General features: G+C 43.5%; 1 protein-coding gene across 1 annotated transcript; it reads right to left on the bottom strand.

Moving 5' to 3' along the window:
• Positions 1–564: 564 nt before the first annotated feature.
• Positions 565–23,444, bottom strand: fam184b (family with sequence similarity 184 member B; the record flags this gene model as incomplete). Its single annotated transcript, XM_080462990.1, has 18 exons — positions 22,814–23,444; positions 17,099–17,287; positions 14,796–15,470; positions 14,001–14,136; positions 13,136–13,287; positions 12,278–12,823; positions 10,807–10,914; positions 10,391–10,689; positions 9,526–9,667; positions 8,581–8,700; positions 8,274–8,406; positions 7,641–7,771; positions 7,214–7,329; positions 5,799–6,155; positions 5,557–5,671; positions 3,288–3,395; positions 2,346–2,743; positions 565–637 (listed from the first exon to the last, which is right to left on the bottom strand). Exons 1-18 carry the CDS (start codon positions 22,961–22,963, stop codon positions 565–567), a joined length of 3,948 nt encoding a protein of 1,315 aa, XP_080319116.1. The 5' UTR covers positions 22,964–23,444.
• Positions 23,445–25,627: the final 2,183 nt, after the last annotated feature.

The following is a 25,627-nucleotide window of genomic DNA, read 5'->3' as shown; positions in this document are numbered from 1 at the left end:
AATCTCCAGCAGAGAAACACTTACAAAAACAAAATATTTTATTCAATTTCTTCAGTAAGGATATTATACATTTTTGCATTGAAACAAGCTTCATTTTGGTATGGTGACTTGTGTGTGTCCATTTTTGAAGTGGATCTTGATTGAATATGTTGAATGCGTCCATACTCAAAGAGACACTTGTTGGTTGTTGATTTCAAGAAATGTACAATTTGCCTTTGAATAACTGCGATGACACTGGAGCAACGATAGAAAAGGAAGACTGCCTTTAAAAAAAGAAAGAAAAAAAAAATGATATGGAGACATTCGAAACTATACAAACAAGATCCGGCAGGCCTATGTTTGGAGAAGAGGTCAGGCATGTGTTCGAGAAGCACTTTTTGGTTGAGCTTTGAGGCAATGATTGAGATGGCCTTGCTGGTGATGAGCCCATGAGTGTGTGTGTGTGTGTCAGTCGGGAGCAAAAAGACGTGTAAAAGAAGCAATGAACTGTATATGGGATGTATTTGCAGCTGCTCTGTGTGTGTGTGTGTGTGTGTGTGTGCGTGCGTGCGTGCGTGCTTGTGCTCAGAAGGAGAAGTACTTGGTGAACCACTCCTGCTTCAGCCCTTCGGTCCCCCTCGGCTCCAGGTACGGGCCCCTGCAACACACAAGACAAGCAAAAGGGCGTGTTTTTTTTTTAAATGATAAATCAGAGCATTTTAAAGGTGTTTGAAAAGGAAATAGGGGGAAAAAGCATTTCTGAAAAAGAACTGAGGTCCAGTTCCCCTTTACCTGCTCTGAGGTTGTCAGAATTTAAATTGCATAAATCAGATAAAACGATATGAAGACACTCTCTTGAATCTTGAGCAGCGTCGTGACTAAAATGTAACAAAAATCAACGTAAAAAAAAATTCACAAAAAACAAGCGTGTAAGTCATGAAAAATGACCTCCCTACCAAAGCATTTTGGAGCTATAGAAGCCTGCTTATTTTAGAAACACCTCATCCACTGTGTGCAGTAAAAGTACGTTTCTGTGCTTCATCTGACTGCAGCCTGTTTGAAGAGGTTAACATTATTACATAACCTGATCTCAGGCATTTTTCATGTTTCGATTCACGTGTCTAAAAATTGTTGAAAGAAGCTTTATTAATGTGTCATCTTTGAACATTTTCTACCTTTTTACGTCTGACTCCCGCTCTTTCACTGACATCATCCATTTTGCAACTTGCCAGTCGGTGACGATGCAAAGTCACATGAGAGTTTTTCTCATTATGCCTCACGTCTAATCCTCAGTTGAACAGAATCCGATGTGCATCTATTGACATTAACATCACAGCTGTGGGCTCATTGTGGAACATTTTTGTGTCTGATAGCTTGGAGGAGGGGATCGGTTTGATTTCCAGCTGACTGCACCAGGAAGGTGCCGTAAAACGATAAGAGCTGAATTCCTCCTTTTAATTGTTCCAATGCCAATTAATCATCAGATAGTATCTCATGACTGTGAGAGCCGTAGCTGAAATTTGCAAAAACATTTGATATAATTACCTATTTAGGAATTCTACTTCAAGCATGAAATTCTTGAAAACTTGATGATACATCTTTGAGTAAAAGACCGTTGCAGATCACGAGTTGTGCTCAACCACTGCGGATACAGTGATGTTCAAAGTTTTATTTCCCAAACATTAAAATGTTTGCCCTTTAAAGTGATCAGCGTTGGACCAGCGAACATGAACTGTGCTGTGATATCTCAAATAGTGTTCAAATGATAACATTTCGAAATGTTAAATATTTACACGTCACAACAAAACTGACGTGTCAAATAACTAAAAGCGTGTTGTAAATTATTTTACTACAAATTGTACATATGTATTTTAGCTTGTATCTTTTTTTTTTCTAGGGACATTTTTCATCATTGTATTGTGGGATGGCGATATATATATTTCACTTTTAACCACAGTGAATACACTCATTCATTCAAAACCAGTCATGTGTAAAGTTTGTACACATCTTATTACTATAAAGTATCCCAGCATGCATCACACTTTATTGTGACTTTGAAAAGTTTGACTTTTTTGAACTTTGAAAGCCCTGGTATAGATATTAATTCATTCATTTAGTTGAAAATCATATTGAAGCAAAAAAAACAACATTTATGACCATTATTTGATGATTTCCATGTTTACCTTTTTACGATGAGATTATTATGTGAAAACAACTTTCTATGTTTCTGATTTGCACAATTTTTTTTTAATATAAACATATTTCTTTGGTCTTAATGACGTTTGCATTTAGTTCTTAAGATGGCAGCTGAAATAGCGGCCTTGCGGTTTAAAATGTCCCATGCCACAGTGATAAAACATTTGTACCTGATTGACTGGGCCTGCAGGTGTGCATGTGGGTCCTGGCAGGAGGGCGACACGTATCGGATGCCCGTCTGAGGGGAGGGGCAGACGGGGAGGGGGGCAGTCGGCGCTGGCGTAGGGGGGATGCAGGAGGTCCGGGACCGGGTGGAGCGGGGGAGGGAGGGCGAGGACTGCTGGCTGAGGGAGAGCAAGGTGTGCTTGTGAGGGAGAGAGGAGGTGGAGTAGTGGGGGGAGGTCTGGGGGTGGGGGGTGGACGGGTGGGGCAGGGTCGAGGAGGAGTGCTGATGGACGGAGGTGGAAGAGGACGATGAGGAGGAGGAGTGGGCCAGGAAGATGCTCCTGTCATGGGTACCGGCGCTGGATGTGCTGGTGACACGAGGCGGCGACTCCACACCCTTCCTCTGTGAGGAGAAACGAAGACGAGCTCATTTAAAGACAATAATCCGAGTTCAGCAGTGGGATTACGCCGCACACATTGAAAGAAATGTGTTTTTGATTTGTTTTCCACTTGTCAAACTGTGCTTGATATTCTTTAAATGTAAATTCAGAGTTTGTGACCACGGTGGCATTTCGTACTTCTCATAGGAGTCAGTGTCATCCCAGACTCATCCTCTATCTCTGAAGGTTTGCATGTTCTCCCTGGGTGTTCTGCATTTCCTCCACAGCCCAACCGCATATGCCATGTTCATTTCTTTTTCAGACACAAGCACAACCGTCTCCACAACTTCATCTTCACACACGAGTGCGGATCTCCGCCGGCCGAACGTAATGGAAGCAAAATTGAGTGTGGTAGCAGGCGTTCCACTGAGCGGGGACGAGCTCGTACACTTCACAGCCTCGTGCCGCAGAGACAGACGTTGGCTCGGGGCCAGCGAACCCTTCTGGCTGGAAGGAGGCTCGTTTCGATGAATACATTATGTGCATGACTCGCACAGACAAACTCACCCTCATGGTTGGCGTGACGCTCCCGGGGCGGGACTTGCTGTCACGGAGCCTGAGGGTGCTGCTGTCCCCGGCCGCGGGAGGGTGGAGCTGCAGCTGATGCCTCTCCTCCTGGAGGGAAGGTGGACGAGGAAGGACTTTCAGCGGCCGTGTTCACAAGTGGCGTTCTTGTGGTATTCGTGTTGTGTCTGGAGGGTGTACATGTTTGCTGAGCTGCCTCATGCCACACAGATGGTCGGCGCAGCACCCTGTCAGAGGACTATTTTATTTTCTACACGTCCAGGAGCGCCCATGATTAATGAGGACATTGGTCCAGTTATACTGAATCTGAACAGTTGCCTGGTATTCAGTGTGAAAAGGACATTTAAGCAGCCAAGTTTCACATGTAATATTGCACACAAAACTCTTTTTTTTTCTGATCTCCAGAACTAAATCTCCCTTTTTATTTTTCCGGATTATAGAGGGTGTTCCATCAAATCTAGCTCACAAAACCTTTACTATCGTCAATGATCATCACTTCAGCTCAATGTGGAAGAGATGATTGGATTTATGGAAAGAATAAACATCTGCTGATGAATTATTCTTACATAAACTAAATCATTCGTCATAAGGTTTGCAAAGTCAATAAACTGTCAAATAGTGTGCCAGTGAGTGCAGTCTGAATGTACTTAAACCTTTTAAAAATCTTTAAAAGTATTCATAAACACATCTAACTGAGACTCAATGTATCCAATGTGCTCTGGTAACTCTTTAATAAATATGTATAAGAATTACATTTTAATCAACTAGTAATAATATTGGTGATATTCTCAATTCTTTATAATGCAAAACACATCCATCAAAATACCAAAATCAGCTGTACTTTAATCTGTTTTTAACTTTCACTGTCCTTGAGAGTCAGTTTGAAAATAAAAGTCCTCCAATATTCACATGCTACAAGTTTTCATGAAGGCATAAACACCACATGCATGTTATTTTGCTTCTGTTACGAGCAATCCCCCAATCCATGCATCCTGCTGGTAGATGACCTTCCAAATCTCTGTGCTTGCAATATCACGTTTGCAAGCACACAGTTTTTTTTTTTTAATAAATGCACAAGCCTTCAGTAGATCAGACCCTTAGTGGTGGCCATGTGAAACATCAAAAACATGCTGGACTGTGGCCTTCTGGGCCCAGGGCCAGGCAGCAATACTCCAAATCTGTGTTACTTCATTTCTAAATGAACTGAAGATTTTTAAGTTGCATAGTTGTATAGCACAGTATTTGTTATTTCATTGAAAGAAAGTTTCGGTTCAGCTGCTCCCTTTTACAGGGGTCGCCACCACAAGTGACTGCGACTTGCATCATAGATTTGGCAGGTATTTATGCCAGATGCCCTTCCTGCCACATCTGGGATTTGAACCAAGTTCATAGCTCTCAAGGCCCAGACTTAACCCAATTCCACACAGAGGGGTTGGTTTTCAATATCCATTAAGAAAATTAAAGTAAATTAATAATACATCATACATCATATAATTGTTCAAATGTTTATTTTCTCTGATAAAAACATTCTGTGGACAGTATATGTTTGGAAAGTAAATGTCATGTAATAATAATAATTTGTACATTCTACATAAATATTAAACAATATCATACTTTGCCAACACATACATTTAGTTCTAATTGCTGGTTTTGATTTTTTTTATGGAATGTTTAGGAAGAAGTAAGACAAAGAGCCAAAGTCATTTTTCTTTTTCAAATTCTTCCAAAAAAATTAATCTTGAACAAATCTAAAATATTTATCATTTAAAAATGATACTGCATTCTGACTAAGGCTGAATAAAGTACCCTGAGTGATAGTCTCGGCATGGGCTGTTGTACTATAAAAATAACGTACTTCACCTAAAATCCATCCATCTGCACTTTATACTTCACCAATTGACCTCACGTGCGTGTTGTTGGACTGTGAGAGGAAACATGGAGGAAATCCATCCACACACGGGGAAAACATGCAAACTCCACCCAGGAAGGTTTGGCCTGAGTCTCAGCCCATGGCCCTCGTGCTCCCAGGTGAGACAGTGACTGTGGTTATTTGTTTAGGAAGCTATTGTTAGAAAGTATCATCAGGCTCGTGTGTGTGTGTGTGTGTGTGTGTGTGTGTGTGTGTGTGTGTGTGTGTGTGTGTGTGTGTGTGTGTGTGTGTGTGTGTGTGTGTGTGTGTGTGTGTGTGTGTGTGTGTGTGTGTGTGTGTGTGTGGGTGTGTGTGTGTGTGTGTGTGTGTGTGCGTTCTCACCACTAATCGTTTGATGAGCTGGTCTCTCTCCGTCAGCCTCTCCTGGAGTTTCCCTAACTGCAGGTCATCACAGCGAGGCTCCCTCCTCCGGCACCGCTCCTCCCGCTCACGCAGCCTGCAGTTAAACCAAAAACACAAACACACACATCTTCCTCACACACCTGCACTCAGGTTCATCCACAGGACTGTTTTTTTTTTTCTCCACCAGCTTTTGTACTTCCGCGCGTCTATCCTCTACTTACTCGTTCTCCAGAGCCACGATTCGAGCCTGCAGGTGAGTCTGAGCACTGCTGTACTCAGACACCAAACTCTGCATCTCCCTCTTGTGCTCCCTCTTGATCTCCTCCACCTCCTCTCTCCTCTTCTCCTCCTCCCTCTCTTTCCTCTTCTCTTCATCCACCTCCTCCTCTTTTATGTCCTCGTCCTTCCTCTCCTCCCAGTGCTTCTGTGACTCCTCCAGCTTCTCCATCTCCACCCTCAGTTTCTCCACCTCCTCCTTTAGACGTTGTGCTTCTTCTTCCAGCTGTGCGTCTCTCTTCTTCCTTATTTCTGTGCTCTCGTCTTCTTTCTCTGCTACATCAGAGTTCTTCTGCACTGACCTGGGGAACAGTAAAACATGCGAGTGAAGGATGGAAATAACGGCCTCGTTCACACTTTAAATGTGCAACTTGCAAACGTGATTCATTGAAAACAAGCGGATTCTGAATCTATTGATACTCAATATCTTCGGTCACCATTGCATGTTGCTGACATGTTCTTCTCTGCTCTCCTATCTGTGGCTCAGTCTGCTGTCTGATGTGAACTGGTGAGTTAAATGCTTATTTAGCTGATTTGTATGAAGTGTTTAATAGTTGTTTTGTCACGTGTTTGTTTTTTTCTCACACTGTTGAGGTAAACATGAATTAATAAATGTGAAGCGCTATGATGAAGAGTTGTTTGTGTAAAAAAAAAGTGAAAAACAAAACACCATAAACACAAACAGCTCATCAAACCGAAGAGTCAGGGGGGCTGTTTGATTCCAGAACGACAATAAGACATTGCGTGACAACAGGGTGACGCAAAAAGGAACAATAGAAGGAAAAAAAAAGCTCAAACAGCCATTAAGACACTTGGACTTGAAAATCTGCAACATTCACAGTGCAAGTTGTCAAAATACCACTAATTATGTCTCCTTGTCTTTTGGTTTATCTGATGGAGGATGTTTCATAATGTCGATGACTATCAGCAGAGATAAACAAGTAGCCTGGTTATGTCTAAACATAGCTCCAACTTATTAGTTCACATTATATGTATGTCATTCTGCTGCTTGTGAATATATTTGCTGTTTGTTCCCCTTGAGCCCGTAAGGTAAACTGTTTCCCCCTGCCGACAGTCAAATGGTTGAAAACTGAGACTCAATGTACTTTGAATATCCTTTGGTCTTCTTAAGTGTTTTGTAAGCAAATATGACAAAACTTTATCATTTCAAGATTCTTTTTCTCCACCCAAGAACAGTTAATACCGTATATGTTCCCCTAACCCCTAAGTCGGTGCCATTCCTGAACTTTCTTTCTGACATTTATCAAGCACCGCTGTCAGAAGATGACTAAATAATGAAAATAATTGATGACTCTAACGGGAGTATTTAAAGTTGAAGGAACTTGTTCCTTCTCCCCACCGTTCTTTTAATTGCTTCTTCAGTGCCACATTTTCTCTCTGCAGTTCCAGCATGGCGCAGCGACTCTCGTCCAGCTGTCGCTCAAACACCTGATACTGGTTCTGCTGCTTCAGGTCCTTCAGGCGCACGGAAACAGAAAATATACAGCGTGAACATATTCGTCACCTTTAGGATACAAAAACAAGACATGTTTTTAATAACCGGTTCTGCTGCATACAGAAACAGCTGCGAGGGATTTCATTCATGTGGACGACGACAGTATCTTTAATAAAAACGCGAGGATTTGCTTGAGTATGCACGCACGGGGACAGATTACATCAGTAAGTTAAAGGCCGTAAAACACAGAGAGATTTATAGGTTTGTGTTTATGTGTGCATCTCTGTTATTCTTGAACGTGTGTGCGTGCGTGCGTGTGTGCGTGTGTCACCTGTTGCAGGGCCATCATCTGTGTGTGTGCTTGTAGTTGAGCTTGTAGGTCCTCTATCTGCTGCATGTGTCTTTGGGTCATCTGTCTGCTCCATTCTGTGTGCTGCTGGGTCAACTCCGCACGCTGCTTATCTGATACCGCAAGCACGCAAGCACGCACGCACGCACGCACACACACAAGCATAGATACGAGCAACGACACACATTCACAAATAAAACCAAATACAAGAACAAAATCAATTTGACCCACTATTACAGGTACTCCTCTGTTGTTGCCATGGTGACGTGTATCCATGGCAATAGCAACTTCACTGTTGAATTTATAATCTCACTGTGTGTGTGTGTGTGTGTGTGTGTGTGTGTGTGTGTGTGTGTGTGTGTGTGTGTGTGTGTGTGTGTGTGTGTGTGTGTGTGTGTGTGTGTGTGTTTGTTTCCGTATCTATGTGATTTTTTTATTTATTTATGCAGCTGTGTACGTGACATACAGACCTTACTGTCTGCATGCTCGAATGCGTGTGTTTATGTGCATGTGCGCATGCGCGTGCATGCGTGCGTGCGTGTGTGCGTGCGTGCGTGTGTGTGTGCGTGTGTGTGTGTGTGTGTGTGTGTGTGTGTGTGTGTGTGTGTGTGTTACCCAGCTCCAGGTGGTGCATTGTCTGAAGTCTGTTCCTCTCAGACAGCAGATCTTCTTTCGCCTGTCGCTCCAATGCTTGCAGCGCCATGGCATGATTGTGCTTCTCGTCAGTTAAAGACTGGGTTTGTGGCTCCTCAAACACATTGACACACATCTCGTTCAAAACCCGTTTGCATTCACCCTCACCGAAAAGCATTACATTGCCTCTTCACTGCATTAAAGCTCTTCAATTATTCATCACTAAAGAAATCTCAGAAAAAGTGCACATTTGCACTTAAGATGCGTGCGCTTCTCATGCGTTGTTTACCTGCAGCAAATCTCTCAGTTTCTTGTTTATCTCCTTTGTATCTTGGACTTCTTTCCTCAACCTGTCAATTTCAGGATTGACGTGGCAATCGTCTCCCTGCCCCGCCTTCTTTTTCTCCGCCTGTGTGGGTGAACAATTGAGAGCAGAGGAGTTTAGCTCTTCGTGTGCCGTCAGAGTAATCCTGACATGATGAATTTGCAAAAGGAATTTAATGGAGAGGACTCTTTTGTTTTGCAGTCTCGGGCAGCTTTCTTTAAATAAATTGAAAGTACAGACATCCGTGTAAACTCAGTGCACTCAATATGGAACTCATTAGAGGAGTACTTCAGCAATTTAATATTGCACTTACATAATGTTGAATAATAATTGTTTGTCTGCAGTATCCTGACATATGGTTACTAATAGGAGACTCAAATTCTACAGTTAAATGCGGCTTAAAAGTGCATTTTAATTAACTCTTCATACTTGTAAACAGTAAAACTATTCACTGGAAAACTGAATATGTTGAGGTTTTGTTCTGGGAGAAAATCATATTCAATAGTTTGCGCCATCCATCCATCCATCCATCAACCTGGACTTGAACCGAGATGAGAGCGTTAACCCCTATACACACCATGTTCTATAATTCCCCCTAAACCTAACACCTCCTTATATTAATGACAACGGAGACTACATGCGTAACTTCCCTCATCATCACCCAGCATGGCCGAAGGAGCCTACAGAACTTACAATTCACATTCTATTTAGTTCTGTACATATCTTTTAAAACCCAACATTAAACATGGAACCATGTGGCCTCACACACATCTAACAACCTTCCCCTTTGCATGGATGTTAATGAGTTTAAAATAGGTATTTTAGTCAAATCAAAGTTAAGTCCTAAAATACTTCTCAGTTGAATCCGTGAAGCTCTACACTGCAAACCAGTTTGTCAAATGGACTCACCTGTGACTGAAGTTCAGTCTGCAGCTCGGATATCTGGGTCTGCAGCTCCTGCTCTTTGTTCTGCCACCTCTGTTCACTCTCCGCAACGGCAGCATTCATCTCGATCCTGAACTCTGCTCTCAGACGATCCTCACACTCTGCCCTGCAGGCGTGCATCAGAACGAGGAGGAAAACACCGTCGTCATATAGGCACACTTCTGTATTTCTTTCTGCTACACTGTTCTATCTAATCATTCTGAATATTAGAAAGATCATCCTGAGGTATGACATGCAACGCAGTAACCTCCCTCCTCTTAATAACTTGATTATTGGATGACAGGTATTACTTTGCCCAACGCTCTATGAAGCAAATGAGAACATGACCTGTTTTCAGTTTGCAATGTGACTCACAAACTGTGCACCTTAATACTAATATATCTAATACTATAAGTGGTTTGAAACGGGATATTGTCTGGTCATTTCATTGAACAAATACAAGTTTGAAGATAAAAGCAGAGGTCCGTTTGACTGTAAGACACGTATGACTAATGGATCATTGCCAATGGTCAATGTTTTCTTGAACTGTGATATTGATTTCATTTTAATGAATGTACCAACAGCGTTTGATGGCTCACACATCATCTTTATTGCTGCAACTGATCTATCGGCATGCTTCTGTTCTGGTGACACACATTTGATGACATTAAAGCTTTTTCAAACTAAACTCCACGTAACATAAGAAGGTTGTCGTCGGTCATAATTTGAATGGCCGGCTCTGTTACTTGGATCTTTCTCAGTGATCATCTAAGTGAAGGGCAGCAGGAGATTACAGACTTTGTAATGTAAGTCTAAGCTGGTCTGGCAGGTCCTCGCTGTGAGCCGCTACCTGATCCGATCCTCAGTGTGCCGCTGGCTCTGCTCTAGAAGACTCCGCTCTGTGTTCAGTCGGCTCTGCTCCAGGACTTTCTCCTCCAGACGATGCTTGTCAGCTCTCAGGGACGCTATCTCTCTCTGCTGTCTGTCTCTCTGTCTCTCTGCCTCCTCCTGAATCCGAGCCAGTCGACTCCGGCCCTGATGGAGCTCTTCCTCCAGGCGAGAGCACTGTGGTCCACATGGAGGCGCCGCTTCAGGAGGCACTTTTTCCTTCCTGTCTTTCTGTTGGACTGTCGACTCCAACCTACAGATCTGAGATCACGGAAAATCAAGTTTCTCCCGATTATTAAAAAAAAAAAAAAAACTTTTCCTTGGTAAATTTGTCTCTTTTAAAAAAGCAAAATTCACTTAAAGGATTTCATTTCTAACCTCATTTGTGGCATCCTGCAGTTTTATCCTCAGCTCATCGCTTTCTTTTTCCAGCCGGCAACGTAGGTCCTCAGCGGTCCTCCTCTCTTCATCCAAACGCACACACACCTTCAAAGAAGTCATCCAAACCACATTAACAATTACTTTACCACCGAACTCAATCCCCCTGCCATCTTCTTATTACTTGGCCTAATTAATAATTAGTCATTATGAAGTGTGCATTTTAAGAAGGCTCAAAGGGCAGCCAATTATATGATGCTATCTCTTCATATTGCTACATTAACAGTGGGGTTCACAAAATCTCCATTAATCATGCTCCTTTAGTCTTTCTGGGGTGAGGACTCAAGCTCACTAGGGGATCACCAGATTAAAGTAGATCAAAGAAAGGGCGTTTGGCCTGGACAAAAAAAATTATATTAATTCCACACACTTGCCCAATCTTTGCTTCTTTCTGTAAAACACTTCATCTTTACAAGTTCAAATGTTGAGAACTACTGTTTGAGATTAAAACGATGACCCCCGCCAAGGCACACACTGTGTGAAAGGCCGTGTAAAAGCGCGTTCAAATGTTTTTTTTCCTTAATTTAATGTCATTTATGTCTTGATCTATGAACAAATGAGAGAGCATAAATCTGAGTATTATGAGCAGAACATGCAGGGAGTTGGTGGCAAAACTCCCAGAGAAACATTGGATGCAACCAGAGTGCGTGGCACATTTTTTGAAATTGAAGTGTTACGCCAATGCTTGTCACCACAGATGCAGTCAAAGAGGGACAAACACAGATATTTGTGAATGTAACATGATTTTTGTTGAGTTTGATTTGGTTTTCCTGTAAGTGTCCTCTGATAAAAGTTTCTTTTTTGTCCTTTGCAGTCACCTGTGCAAGCTCATTTTTCCTTATTTCATCTGAATGTTACATGTTGTGGGGTGAATTAATCATGCCATTGTTTAAAGGACTGACTCGTTTAAAGAATTATTTTATTATTTTACTGATATTTACTATCCGATCAGATTGATCCAATTAAATTTTGGGTTTACAATCCTGATTTCTATAAATAAGGAATTCTCCATTCGAACGTTTTTGCAGGAACACACAAAATGTGCATCACACAGACTCCGTCACAGCTGCGTGACTGGATGAAAGACTCAGCTTGTCTCTGAATCTAAAATAATTACAAGCAAACTGCCCCTGCACCTAAAACTAAAATGATTAAGCCTGCGTCATTCAGCTTCCAAAGATGAGCAGTAGGCTATTTTTACAGTTCTGCTACATGACGAAGAAACTGTGTCCATTTCATTACGGCGCGCGTCATCTGACTCCAACATCTGTCCAAGACGTTTTGTTTGGTCTCAGTGTAACATGAGCTTTAGCGGTGCGATAAAAAACGTATTTACTAAACGTAAATGTGAAGCACTGCAAACATTCTGACAGAGAGGATCCACTTTTTTAATTTCCCTGAAAGTGCTGACCTCTTGGTTGGTTTTCTTCTCTGAGCTCAGTGCTTCTTGGAGGTTGTTCAGCTCCGCGGCGTGTCTCCTCATCACCTCTTCAATCGCCTTCCGCACCTGCTCCTTCAGCCGCCTCCTGTCCTCCTCCGCCTTTTCCCCCAGCCTCTTCTTCTCCTCCTCCAGCTTCTGCTGCATATTCGCCCTCTCCGCCTCCACCTGTTCGATGTTCTTGTCCAGCTGGGATCGAACTCGAACCCTCTCCACGTCCAGCTCTTTGCGCTGCCGGTCAACCTCCTCCTCTTTTTCTCTCTTCAGACGCTCTCTGGCCTCCTCCACTTCTTTGTGCAGCACCTCCTTCTCCTCATTTATTTCCCTCCGCATTCTGTTCCTGTCCTTCTCAAACCTGTCCTTCTCTTGCTCTCTCTCCTTCTGGAGGCTTTCTCTTTCTCTTTCCATCTCCTTCTGCAGCTTGTCGCGTTCATCATCTGCGTGTTTCTGGATGCGACGCAGCTCCTCTGTTTGGGCTCTCACCATCTCTGAGCGCAAGCTGGACAAGGCCTCAGCGTGCTGGAAACACAGAATATTCAAGACATGACATCCACAATAAGGGTGTGACGTAAAAGTGAGCTCCTTCACTTGCTAGAAAAACAATGACAGAATCATTAAATTTGGACATTTTCACAATGTATTTGTTGTTATTTACACTACAATTGAGAAAGAAATTATGTTGTTTATGGCTACTTATAACTTTTTGCTGCTTCAGCCCAGGGGAACTCAAACTAAGCCGTACGTCGCTCTTGAGCGAAACTGATCTTCTGATCTACAATGTCTCTGCATCAGTGTCGCATTTTTATCCCCTCTGCATCTTGTGAGCAATACCTGACGTATCTGCCGGGCGTGGTCGTTGTTTCGGCCGCTGCTCTGCAGCTCCAGCTCTCTGTTTCTGCTCTGCAGGCGGCTCACCTGGCTTTTCAACTCCTCCAGCTCGGCGCACACACACACCTCACAGCCTCCACGGTTCAGCAGCTCCTCTGACAAGGACACACACACACACACACACACACACACACACACACACACACACACACACACACACACACACACACACACACACACACACACACACACACACACACATCAAACAAAAAAATGAACATAAGTGCACGCACACAATACCTGCACAAGCATATTGATTATGTATAAGTGATGCAGAATAGACCTCCATTAGACAAATACTGACTCAGGAGGCCCCTAAACTGAGTCATTGTTTTGCAATAAATGAATCTCGGGCCTTTTCTGCTGACTGTGTGATGATGACACATTGATGAAATTGTACGGCTTTGTTTGAGAATAAATAATCGGCGTTTGTTGCATTTTCTGTATATATTATAATGGTGTGAGGCACAAACTTGTATAACGCAGAGTCTGAATGAATAATGGAAATGAACTGTGCACAGCTGAGTTCACTTTTTCAGGTGAATTTATTCCAGCAGACAGAGAAGATAAGAGAGCAAGCAGATACAAAGTCAAAGTGTGGATGTGGCTTAAACTCCACTTTGAGTGTGTTTATATGAACAAATCCCAATGGAAGACCCTTCTAGTATCAAGGACCCGCCCTTAAAAAGTCAACAATTTTATGATTAGACGCACTAGTGAAAATGGCTCGAGCACACACGACACCGAGTTGGACAAAGTGACACAGACGACGGAGGGGATAAATGAGATGAGCAGATGAAGAAGCTACCTGCTCTGCTCTGCAGCTCGTCCTCCTGCAGCAGCAGCCTCTCCTTGGCCACCGCGAGCTCCTCCTCCGCCCGTTTGGCCATGCCCTCAGCTTCAGACACCCGCCTTCGATCCAGCTCCAGCTCCTCCTCCAGATCCTGACGACAGGCAGCGAGAACAGGAGGGAGTTTGGCGTGAGGGCAAAGCGAGGTGACAGATGCAGAGGAAGTATGGTATATACGTGGGAGAGGATTTAAAAAAGAAAAAGAAAAGAGGAATAGAGAGAAGGCCAAAACAAATTTGACACAGATGTGTAGGAGGGAGAAAAAACACAAGCCAGACACACAGCGAGTGTTAGAGTTAAAATATAACATAAAAAAAAAAGATGGGTTGAAATGTGGTGAGTCAGCGAGCGATCCTGCCCAGTTGTGGGCCTTTAATGGTTTGCTGTGAGGGCTTATGTCAGCTCTGTGCCAGCTCTCAAAGGGATTCTTAATGCTCATGCGTGAGGTGGTAATGGTGGTGGTGCTGCGAACCTATCCTGCTCAAACTACTCATTAGCAGATAGCTGGCAGTGGGAATAGCACTCAGTGAGGGCAGACTGTGGATAGACAAGCGAGAGTCCCCCCCCCCCCCCCCCCCCCCCCCCCCGCCTCTCTCTTCCTCTGCCTCTTCCCCACCTCCCTTCTTTCCCATCAACACAATCATTAACTGGGTGCATCACAGATAGAGACATTGTAATTTCTTTTCCACTCCCTTGACACAGTACTGCCTCCCTTGTTTATGACGAGTGAGGGGATTATGCATTAGTGTGTACCTGTATTCGCTCCTGCAGTTTCATTGTGCTTCTCTTGCTCTCAGCCAGCCTCTCCAGGTGACCTTCCACCTCTGCTTCGGCCCTCTTCACTCTCTCCCGGAGAGCGCTGTGCATTCCTTTCTTCTCCTCCTCTTCCCTCTCCTCCCACCTCTGCCGCTCTTCCCTCCACTCTGCCTCTATTTTTTTCCTCATGTCCTCTTTCTCTTCATTTAGATCACTCAGTTTTTCCTCCCAGTGCTCCCGCTCCTCTTTCACAGCTCGCCTCTTCTCCTCCTCAGCTCGATCCCTCTCCTCCTTCAGTGCCTGTACCTCCTCTGAAAGCGCTTTCACTCTTTCCAAATCCTCACGCTGCTCTGTTTTCCTCTCGTCCTCCTCCCTCTTTTTTTCCTCATTCTCTTTCTGTCTCTCATCCTCGTTCTTCTGTTTCTCCTCATCAGCTTCTTTCTGCAGCTCTTCACATTTGGCGTCGGCTTCCGTCACGTGGCCCCTGGCCTTCTCCAGCTCCTCGCCCAGTCTCAGGCTCTCCTCCTGGGCAGCACTGATCTGGGCCTTGGCCTCCCGGAGCTCTTCTTCTGTGGCCTGGAGCTTCTTCTCAAACTCTTTTCTCAGCTCTGCTTCAGTTTCACGCTCCCTCTCTTCTGCCTGGACGCGGAAGAACTCAAAGTCTGCCTGCACCTGGAGGCACAGGGGATAAGTTACACTCATGCATAACGTTAAACACATTCATTCTTACAGCGTGTCCTTAATATTGAGAAAAATCACATTTTTTTTCCTTAGTTTTATCAAATGACTGTTAAAGAGAAATTATGCTGTCATAATTATTTCATCTAACCCATGCCTGTCTGAGGATGTTGAGGAAACTGCAAAACCATTGCAGTGAATAGTACAACAAGAACAAAATATCTGAAAAATAAGGACAGATTGCAGCCATAACTGCCAATTAACTATAATGTGACATTCAAAGAATCGTCGATATGCCTGCACCAGCCTGCACGGAGGAGATCAGATCGGCTGGAGACATGAATTCTCCCTCTTTATTTAGTATCAGCAGTAATGAGTCGGCAACATGTTTGTTTGCAGTCAACTGCAGAGAATAAAAACAGAGCGGGAGACGTTGTCCTGACTCATTATATTTGTAGGACCTTTCCTAACAATAACAATGCATTTGGCAGCAAAGGCACAATGATGGCTTTGATTGGGAAATCCTTTGAATTTGGACCTAAAGACAAATGTTGAAGTTAACCAGACCTTTATATTCAACATATGATACAGCCTACCCTTATGCTCATGGCAGCACATGGCCTACTTAGACCATACATATTGCATACAAAACATTGCGTAATTTCAAGTAACACATTGGAAGTACACAGTATTTAATGGATATTTATTTAAGAACAGATGGTTTATTACTCCGACTGCGAGTTACCGAGTTGTCATTCATCATGTGTTTATACACTAACATCCACTGTGGGTGACAGCGGGTGTTACAATTAACAACAAATACATGGAAAATCACTTCATTTTACTTGAATAAAAATAAATATTTCACAATGTGAAAGATTCAAATGGGAGAGCTAAAGTGAAATTGTTTTATTTTAAACATCTCCACTCTCAGTTACAGTTGAATTATCAGGAGAAACTCTCAATTCATATGTTTGTATTTCCCTGTTCTAGGTTTTACTGCACTGCACTTTGACTATTTTTGCACCTCTGGTGCCTAAAAATATTTAACCTACGACTGACCCCACTTTTCTGTCTGCCGCCTGTTTTGCAAAAAACACACCCATTGCATTCAGCTGTTAAAAGACTTCTCGTGTATTTTCAGGAGGGTGACTACAATTGTTTTGTTGCAACATACCCAAACTGATGCACCTGCTTCAAAACTACAGTAAAGTCTGTCCAACTGACACAAAATCAAATTGCGACTGACAGACCAAACATTTCAAAATGAATGTTTAAGGATGCATGTCAATTTTTTATGTCTTTACTTGTTAAGATGTCTTTTTCTCCCACAAGAGCTCATAAGAAAGTCATGTGGGTATTTATGATTCATGTCTGATTGTGGTGAACTGCACATAAATTTTTAAGCCTCAGACGGCGTAAAGTAACCGGCGAGCTGAGGTGGGCTGAACTGTTGTCGGTCACATCTGGGACGCGTTTCATTTGGTGCTCCTGCTGGGAGGTTATATGTTCAATTACAGTGATACATCATGCCCCTTGAATGTGGTGGGCTTCTCTTGTAATGAGTCGGGTAATAGTGCGCACACACAGACACACACGTGAGGACTCGCCCGTGCACACACCTGCGCGCCGACTCTCTGCTGCTCATCCAGAGACTCCTGCAGTTCGAGGAGGCGTGTCCTTAACACGGACCCTTCCCCTTCTTGGCACGTCTCCATCAGGATGCGGTGCAGTTCATCGTGGTGGGCGTGACTCAAGGCCTGCAGGGCTGCCTCCTGTTCCTCGTTCCTCATGTTCAGAGAATAAATCACCTGCAGAGCATCAGCAAGAAATGATTTAGCAGCTGTGCCTTTACCTTTAGGACAACTTTACTGTTGCAGCTCATGTTGGTGACGTTGGTTCAGCCTGCCGTGACTCAACACACTAACTGCAAATGCTGCTCTTGCTCATGAAATATGTTTCAACTTTTTCAATGTTTTAACAGAATGTAAATACATAGAACATGAGGCAGCATAATGATGGTTTTCATAAAATGGTTCAAAGCTTATTTCTTGACCAGGTTTTTGTCGTTGCCATGCAAACTGACCATTTCATAGTTTGCCTCGTCGTGTGTCAACAGGATTCCCTCCATTTTGTTTTTGTTTTCTCTGCGCATTCATTCCACAGAGGTGCATTCTAATTCCAGCCAATACCAATATTCATCCACAAACAGACGTTGTGAAGCCAACAATTTGAGCTGGCGCCTTTACGATAGCGAATATCACACTGACTCCAACATGCAAACACGCTAATACCCCAAACACATATAACAGACTTTAAACTGCACCACTACTGTGAGCATAATGTGAGTCGTGAGCCAGTAGAGTTCAGCTTTATGCAGTGATGTCCGCTGGCATGCCAAGCATCCATCTCCCACCTCCCCATATAGAGTATGACGAACGTGAAATATTGCTTTTTTTTCTCTCCCTACTATTCACTTTACCCTCTACGCAATGTCGACAGTGTCATCATCTGCTCCTTGTGACCCTGACGTCTCACTTACCCACCAGCAGAGGTGTGTGTGTGTGTGTGTGTGTGTGTGTGTGTGTGTGTGTGTGTGTGTGTGTGTGTGTGTGTGTGTGTGTGTAAGCTGGAGACACATGGGCTCATATTTTACCCGGACGCCTCTCTGTCTGCACATGCAGCTGGTACAGCACTGCTGGACATTCCCTGTGTGTGTGTGTGTGTGTGTGTGTGTGTGTGTGTGTGTGTGTGTGTGTGTGTGTGTGTGTGTCAATGCACTTCCATGGACTCATCACCATCAATTTCCATAAATCTGTTCAGAATTTCTAATAATCCAGTTCCTCATATATAATGTTTGAGTTGACGTTCCACCAAATCCTGTCGGTCCGACACCAGGACAGTGTGTCACTCTAGATATTCAATCATGTTGTGCAGCATGAACTTTGCCTTTTGAACCGTGACTCATGACTCAGAGGAATGACGGAGACTTTAAAACGAGGGCAGGCACTGTAGGGGGGGTGTGTGCTGTTCCTGGCCGTCCTCTCTGGTCGGTATGAACGAGAGAGCGAGGCCGAAAATAGAAGAGGACACAATTAAATGTACCTTTCTCCAAAACGGAGGGTAAGTGTGGTCCTGAAGGGTCCTAGTGCAGGACGCCGAAGCAGGTTTGAGCATGATGACGCTAAAAACGTGCAGATGTTTCATCACAAAGCCACTCATTCCATTCATTTGTGTTGAAGCAGGACTCTGGTCCCCCCGAGGGCCAGAGGTGTGCACCTCTGCTCTAACGTTTGTTCCTGATGTAGACTTGGGAAGTTTCCAGCACAAAGGCGCGTCCTACATGATGAAACTGATTGGGACACCTGAGCGTTATAATTGTTGAACAGTCTGAATCCACACATGTGGTCAATCTTACGTATAGGAAACATCCTCTTCTAGTTTCAGGTTTCCCAGAAGACTCTGGAAAGTGTTTTCCAGCGTTTGTTCCCACTCAGCAACAAAAGCACTGGTGAGGTCAGACGCTCCCGCCGGGTGAAGCAGCCCAGCATGCAATCTGCATCACAATTAAGGAAAGTGATTTGGCCAAAAATGCTACAATAATAATGATGTTCACACCAGTATGGATGATCATCTGTCTTCACGCGGAGGTACAATTAGATTTTTCAGAGTTTTTTTTTTTTCTCAGACCTTTGCCTCTAAGTGAACGTTGATGAAACCAAAATTAATATTTTCAGCTCGTCTGTTTGGTCTGTTGTCACGCTGCAACTTAAACGGCATCATTCATTATCAAGAGTTGGGCAATAAGGACAAATTCTATTTTTTTTAAGCCAATATTTTGACAACATCTTTAAAATGATTAATGGTGATTCTTAAAACACTTATGCAGTCATATTTTGATGAATAAGCCTCTGTAATGGAACTCTGATGATAACATTTGCATCATCTAACTTCAGTGCAGCCTCTAAAACTCAAAAACAAAAAGGCAATACTTGTACTTAGTGTAGTCTGAAAGGTTCAGATTTGATATCATATTAGTTAAAATACAAAGCACACAAACAAATAATCAGCCAGATACCCAAAACACACAAAGTAGTGTTGGATATTGTGAAAAGTTGTCACCAGATGGCCAAAGAGTCAGAAGATGACTCACAAAATGGAAATAAGAAGAAAAAAAAAATCTTACATAGAAGCAACTCATTTTAGTTGAGATGAGCGATTACAGCCGTCATTTCCTCTTAAGGTGCCACAACCTCAGGTCTACATCTCTACCCAGTGTTTTATGTTTCTCATCAATAAGTCATAATTATGAAAAATATATGTAACATGATGTCTTGGTTTGGAGTTTTGACACAGTTGAGCTGATAAGAACTGAGAAACTAATGGTAGAATATAAATCTATTCAAAGGTTGACCCATTTCATGCAAATTACACAATCAAATATCTAGTGTAGTGTTATAAAAGTAACCAAAACTACATGATTTTCACATATTTTGTACTGTCCTCCAATACAATCTGTTATTTACCAAGAAAATACACAAAATAGTAGTTTCATTGATTGTATGTTTAAAAACAGTTATTTTTCTATAATGCTGATGTTAAAGCAAAATCATTTTTTCACATTTTTCTCATATTCATAACACGACTGCATCAATCAGTTTGGTTAATTGAGGAAAATGACTCAAGCAAAGGGTCCAAACACTATGGTAACTATGTCTATATGAGAAACACTATCTAGCTCAATAATTTGCACATCTTTTTTTTGGATATATTCAATTTACTGTCGTTCAAATACAATTCTCAATAATTGCAAAGTGTGATACTTTTTGGGTCAAAATTGCAACAACGAGATTAAACACCACTTCACACTTTGATTCATCTCTCCAGGTGTAAATCTGAAGACCCCTGGCCTGGCAGCTCGATCAGGGAGTGGCGAGAGCCGCTTGCTACTGTAAATCCTGCCTCCAGAGCCCCATATTGATCCTGCCAGTCGATAACGTTATTCATGTAGCCTCACAAGTCCGAGCCCATGCTTATTGACAATAACTTCATAGTCAGCAAAGCATGAAATTAATATTCTGTCTACAGTGTGAAGAGGAGCCTGGACGGGGGGTTTCGGGGGGCAGACGAAACGGGAGTGAGATGTAGCCTGAGTGGCTGGGGCACGGCAGAGAGGTTAGGCAAAGAGACAAGTGAGCGTGAATACACTTTTTTTTTTTTACATCAGCCCCTCTTCCCCACACAAATACCTCCACACATATCAAAAAAGGGAACTGAGTGTGCTGGATTACAAAGCAGGGAACACTGTCTCAGTGTACATGTCCAGAAAACCCAATGACAGGGCCAGTGTGGGTGTCAATATGCACATATGGACACACGTTAATGTGCTTGTGTTGATCTATATGAGTCACGTCAAGACACCACTCTTCTCTGTTATTCATGTGGGCGTGCGCACGTCTGTTCACGCACACGCTTGTGTGAACATTCAACAACAGCTGGCCTGACATGGTCAGCTTTCCTTCCTCCCATTGGCTTGTTCTGCCATGTAAACACAGTCCGAACGACGCGCGGCTGGTTTATCTTTAGCAGCACCCATTCAGCCAAGGCGGACCACTCTCTCTGATAGAGAGAGGGGGCGGGAGGATGGAGGAAGTCGTTGGAAGTCAAGCAGAAGTGAGGATGGGTGAGTGTAAGACCGAGGGAAGAGCAGACTTGAGGAGGTGTGTTAAGTACAATTGCGTAAGTGCGTCCGCAAACGCCTCCATGTTCATGCACGGACCCGAGTTATTAAAAATATAAGGTTACCGCCGCTGACCCACTTTGCCACTTCCTCTCCACTTCACTACCCCGCCCCAAAACACTCAAATAAACCCTGTGTCACATGCCCAGCATCCCAAAGCTCCAAGGAAGTGCTTACACCAAATATTGGATTTGATGATACTTATATTTCAGCAGCGCTCTGGGTTTTGGATTTATTTACTGGGGTCATCAAGGAGCTAAACCGGGGCTGGCATGGCGTGCATAAAGTTTCAGGAGACATGTCCAGGCTTCAGAGGAGAGTTATTGGGATGCAGGGAGTATAGGCTATGAGAGGTAGAAGGACAGAGCTGGAAAATGTTCCTAACAAGCACAGACACAAGTGCTGACCCGACTTCTGTGTCATCTTTCTCTGTGAGCACCTGTGCACGCAACGACACACACAGCCAGTATTGCACTGCATGCATGTATTCCTGGACACAAACACACACACACACACACACACCCACACACCCACACACACACACACACACACACACACACACACACACACACACACACACACACACACACACACACACACACACACACACAGGCTGCACAGAGGTGTACCCTTATGGGAGGATGGGAAGTGCACAGTAATCAGTAATTGTCATAGCTCTACAAGCGATGGGTCATGCCCTGCCTCTGTAAGCATTATTGTGAAGCACAGAGAGGGAGAATCCCCAACATAGAAACACTGGCTGTATATATTTTTTTTAAAAAGGGATACAGATGCTGCTGCTCCTGCAGCTGTCAAGTATCCCTGCTTGCACACTGATAGGTGGGCATGCATGGAGGGTGTTACACTATATATGTGTGCTTATCTAAAAAAAAAAAAAAAAAAAAGATCAAATAAAAGCCACTATTTTCTCTATTGCTGCCTCTATTAAGAAGAGGAATCAGCATTTGCTGCTTGTTTTTTCTGAGCACTGTTAATTGGTACCTTTGGATGCAATCTCTCCTGTGATGGTCAAACAAAGAAGCGTGATTCTGGGCTTTGTGTTGTCTGAGAGAAATGCACAATATAATTATGCATTTTCTAGATCTAGATTATGGTTATAATTTTAATGCAGTGTAAAGATGAGCAAATAGTCTGCATCAGCTTTGATTGCTGCTTGCTGGTTTGTTGGCACTCACATCGGTGTGTGTCTGCAGCCTCCACCTATAAGCTCTCTGTGATCTAACGTCAGATAACTGTATCTGACATTAGTAACCAGCCGACTGGTCCAAGTTTTCCCCATCATTGTGTCCAAGAAATATCCAAATGTTTTTTGTTTTTTTCCCCCCAAGCATATCCACCCATAAAGAGTTTAAGAGTGGGTTTAATACAGATACACCTATCTTATAGTACTTCTCCTGGGCTGTGCATGATTCTCAAGGGAATGATTTCATGCGATGTTAACGTTTTCTTTATTTGCTGAGTGTCGTTGTAACATAGTAACAGGATGTGCAGATAGTGAAGCGTCCATCCTCAGATCAGTCCTCAGCCCGGCGGCGCGGCGCAGCACAGCGCGGCGCACCGGGCAGGCAGGTCTTACCTTGGTGAGCTGAGCGATCTTCTTGCACATCTTGCTGTGCATCTGGTAGTCGTACAGCTCCTGCTCGATGTTGGGGAACTCTGCCGCAGTCCCGTTAACGGCGGAGCCCGGCCCAGGGGGCTGTGCAGCCTTGCCGGCGCCCGAAGCCATAACGAAATACCCCCCTGGGGAACTTCCCGGAGCGGAGGCTCGTCACGAATGATCCCAGATGAAAAGAACCCCACCGAAATCGCTTCAACTTTTTTTTCACTCGTGCATCTCATTCCTCTGTCGGTGCAGCCTCTCCCGTGAACGGCGTCTGGAGGAATCCGCTGCTGAACGCTGGTTAGTAGATCGGCGGGGCTCTCCTCGTGCGCTCCGGTCGCTGCCCCCCTCCTCCTCTCCTCCTGCGGTCCGCCCGGTGCTCGCGGAGGTCACACGCTGGAAGTCCATCGGGGACGCGCTTCCTGCTGTCAACAGATTTTTCTTTTCTTTTTTTTTCTTTTTTTCTATTCTAAAGGGGAGCGCTAGAGGATGGGGGCATATAGTCCGACCACCTGTCTCACGGCAGGGGCGGAGAGGGGCCGCTGTATCCTATGGAACATTACCGGAGAGAGACAGCTCGAGAGGCGCACTGCTGCAGTGCCGCCCCGCCCCGCCCCTACCGGTGCTGCTGTATCAATGCCCATCACCGTGCGGAGGGAGGAGGGGGAGGAGGGAGGGAGGGGGGTCTCTGGGGTCTAGTCGTGTGATTTTACTCCATCAGTCAGTTGTCGTAAACAGAATGACACAGAGGGCATATTTCAGGAGTCCTGCCCGTGAGCCTAAAGCCCAGTAACAGCCCCAAGATAGCACAGAGGGCGTCCATTCATCCTCGCAGCACGATTACTGGAGATAAAAAAAAACCCAGAACAACATTATGTACTACCACTGATTTCAGAAGAGTCTTTCTGAAACGAACACACCTTCTGGATGCACATCTCATAAAGTGGAGGACTCCATTTAATCTTAAAGGGTCCCACATGTGTCACTGTGGGGTGAGACCCACTGTTGTACCCTTGTTACCAGGTAGGATTTACATCCCGTGAGAAAACATACAGGGGACACTTTTTCTCAGTTTCTCGGTAACTTGGTCAAAATTGCACAAATCTATATCTTTTTGTTTTTCGGCCTATACAAGTACATTTTACATTGCCACATAAAGAACAGGAAATCCCAAAATTAAATGCCCCAAGAGTGAAATTGGTTTGAGATGTTTCAATGTTGCTTTGAAAAGTCTCAGGATTGAGCTTATTGGTGAGCGGTCCATGTTTGGGTCTCATTCCTTACAAGTGTCAATGTTTTTCATAAAAAATGCAAAATCTGATGTTATTTCATCATTTTAAGTCAAGTCCTATAGAGTGTTATTTTTCCCCGCTGGAACAGTTAGTTATGCAGCAGGATTATCAGTTCACATGTATCCTGAAAACCCAAGGAATAAAGGCTGGTTCATGGCCTGTTAGAACTAGATGTCAAGATATTCGACCGCTTTGGGAAAAAAAAGAGTAAATCCGTGATCTGAACAGCCACATTTGAAGGGAGTGTAAACAATTGGTATATATATATATATAAATATGGTATATAATTGCTTTATTGTTCAGCTTTAAATTATGATGGGGTCAGAGGTCTTACTTAGGGACCTGCAGTCAGCTGTGGGATTCAAACCTGCAAACTCCCAATCCTATCGCTACCACTGCCACCAAAAATGTATGAAGGGGTTTTCTTTTTCTTTTTTTTCTTTTTAAAACCTCTGTAAGAAAACATTCAGTTTTCTTTTTTTTTCACTTCCACAATTGAATAAATGAAGGACTGGTTTCTGACCTTTTCTCTCTATAGAGAAAAACACCATGATTTTGTCACCTATGGTCCCTTCAAGCTCAGTGAACAGAACGGACATGACAGTTATTGTATTGCAAAGACAGTGCATGTCTGACCCAGATCTCTTGTGTTGTGATGATTTGATTGAATATACTTTGACTGGTACCATCTGGGGTACTCAGGCTTGTGTCTAACAATTTCTGAAATGTTTTTCTTCTTCTACCACACAATCATTTCAGTTTTTACATAATTAGTCATGCAAAGAGATGCAGAAGGAGACTATTGGGCTTTTTGATACCTTTGGTTGTGGCTACTGACGGTTTAGACCCTATTGAAACCTTAAGACAAGGTCACAAGACACACCATGACTGTTCTTTACTGGTATAGTTTGGAAAGATTTTATTGTAGATTATAGCAAGAAAATTGGTTCAAGTACAACTAGCTCACTCCCCATCGCAAGGGATCCCCAGTCCCGAGGTTGGTGGTTTGATACCCTATCTCACCCCACCCATGTGTCTAAGTGTCCCTTTGCAGACACTGAGCAACATTTATCTCAATGGCATGTGAGTGTCTTGCATGGCAGCTGTCATTATTTGTGAGTGAGTTTATTGCGTGTGAGTGTGGGATGTGACTGATCCTATGAAAGCATGGGAGACATGGTGAAGAGGGAGAAAGCACCGAAGTGAAGTTAATTCACCATGTTACACTTATAGCTTCGAGGTGGATTCTAATTTACACTGTGACAAGGAGATACCTAACATCAATCATAATACGTTTAATTGTATTAATAATGAGTTAGTGTGGCTAATGGAGCACAGCAGACTATTCCATGCATTGATCATCCATTGCAGCGTGAGAATCTCAACAGAAAGCTTTTAAATGTCTAAATATCACACAACTCCAGTGTTTGCTGAAGAGGCAAAAGCCATTTTTCTCACATCTTTTTTTTTTTTTTTGCTAATGACATCGACTGCATGT

Source organism: Lipophrys pholis (genome assembly GCF_963383615.2).
Source record: "Lipophrys pholis genome assembly, chromosome: 5".
Lineage (NCBI taxonomy): Eukaryota > Metazoa > Chordata > Actinopteri > Blenniiformes > Blenniidae > Lipophrys > Lipophrys pholis.
The sequence above is the reverse complement of the archived record's forward strand: the minus strand, read 5'-3'. Positions and strand labels throughout refer to the sequence as shown.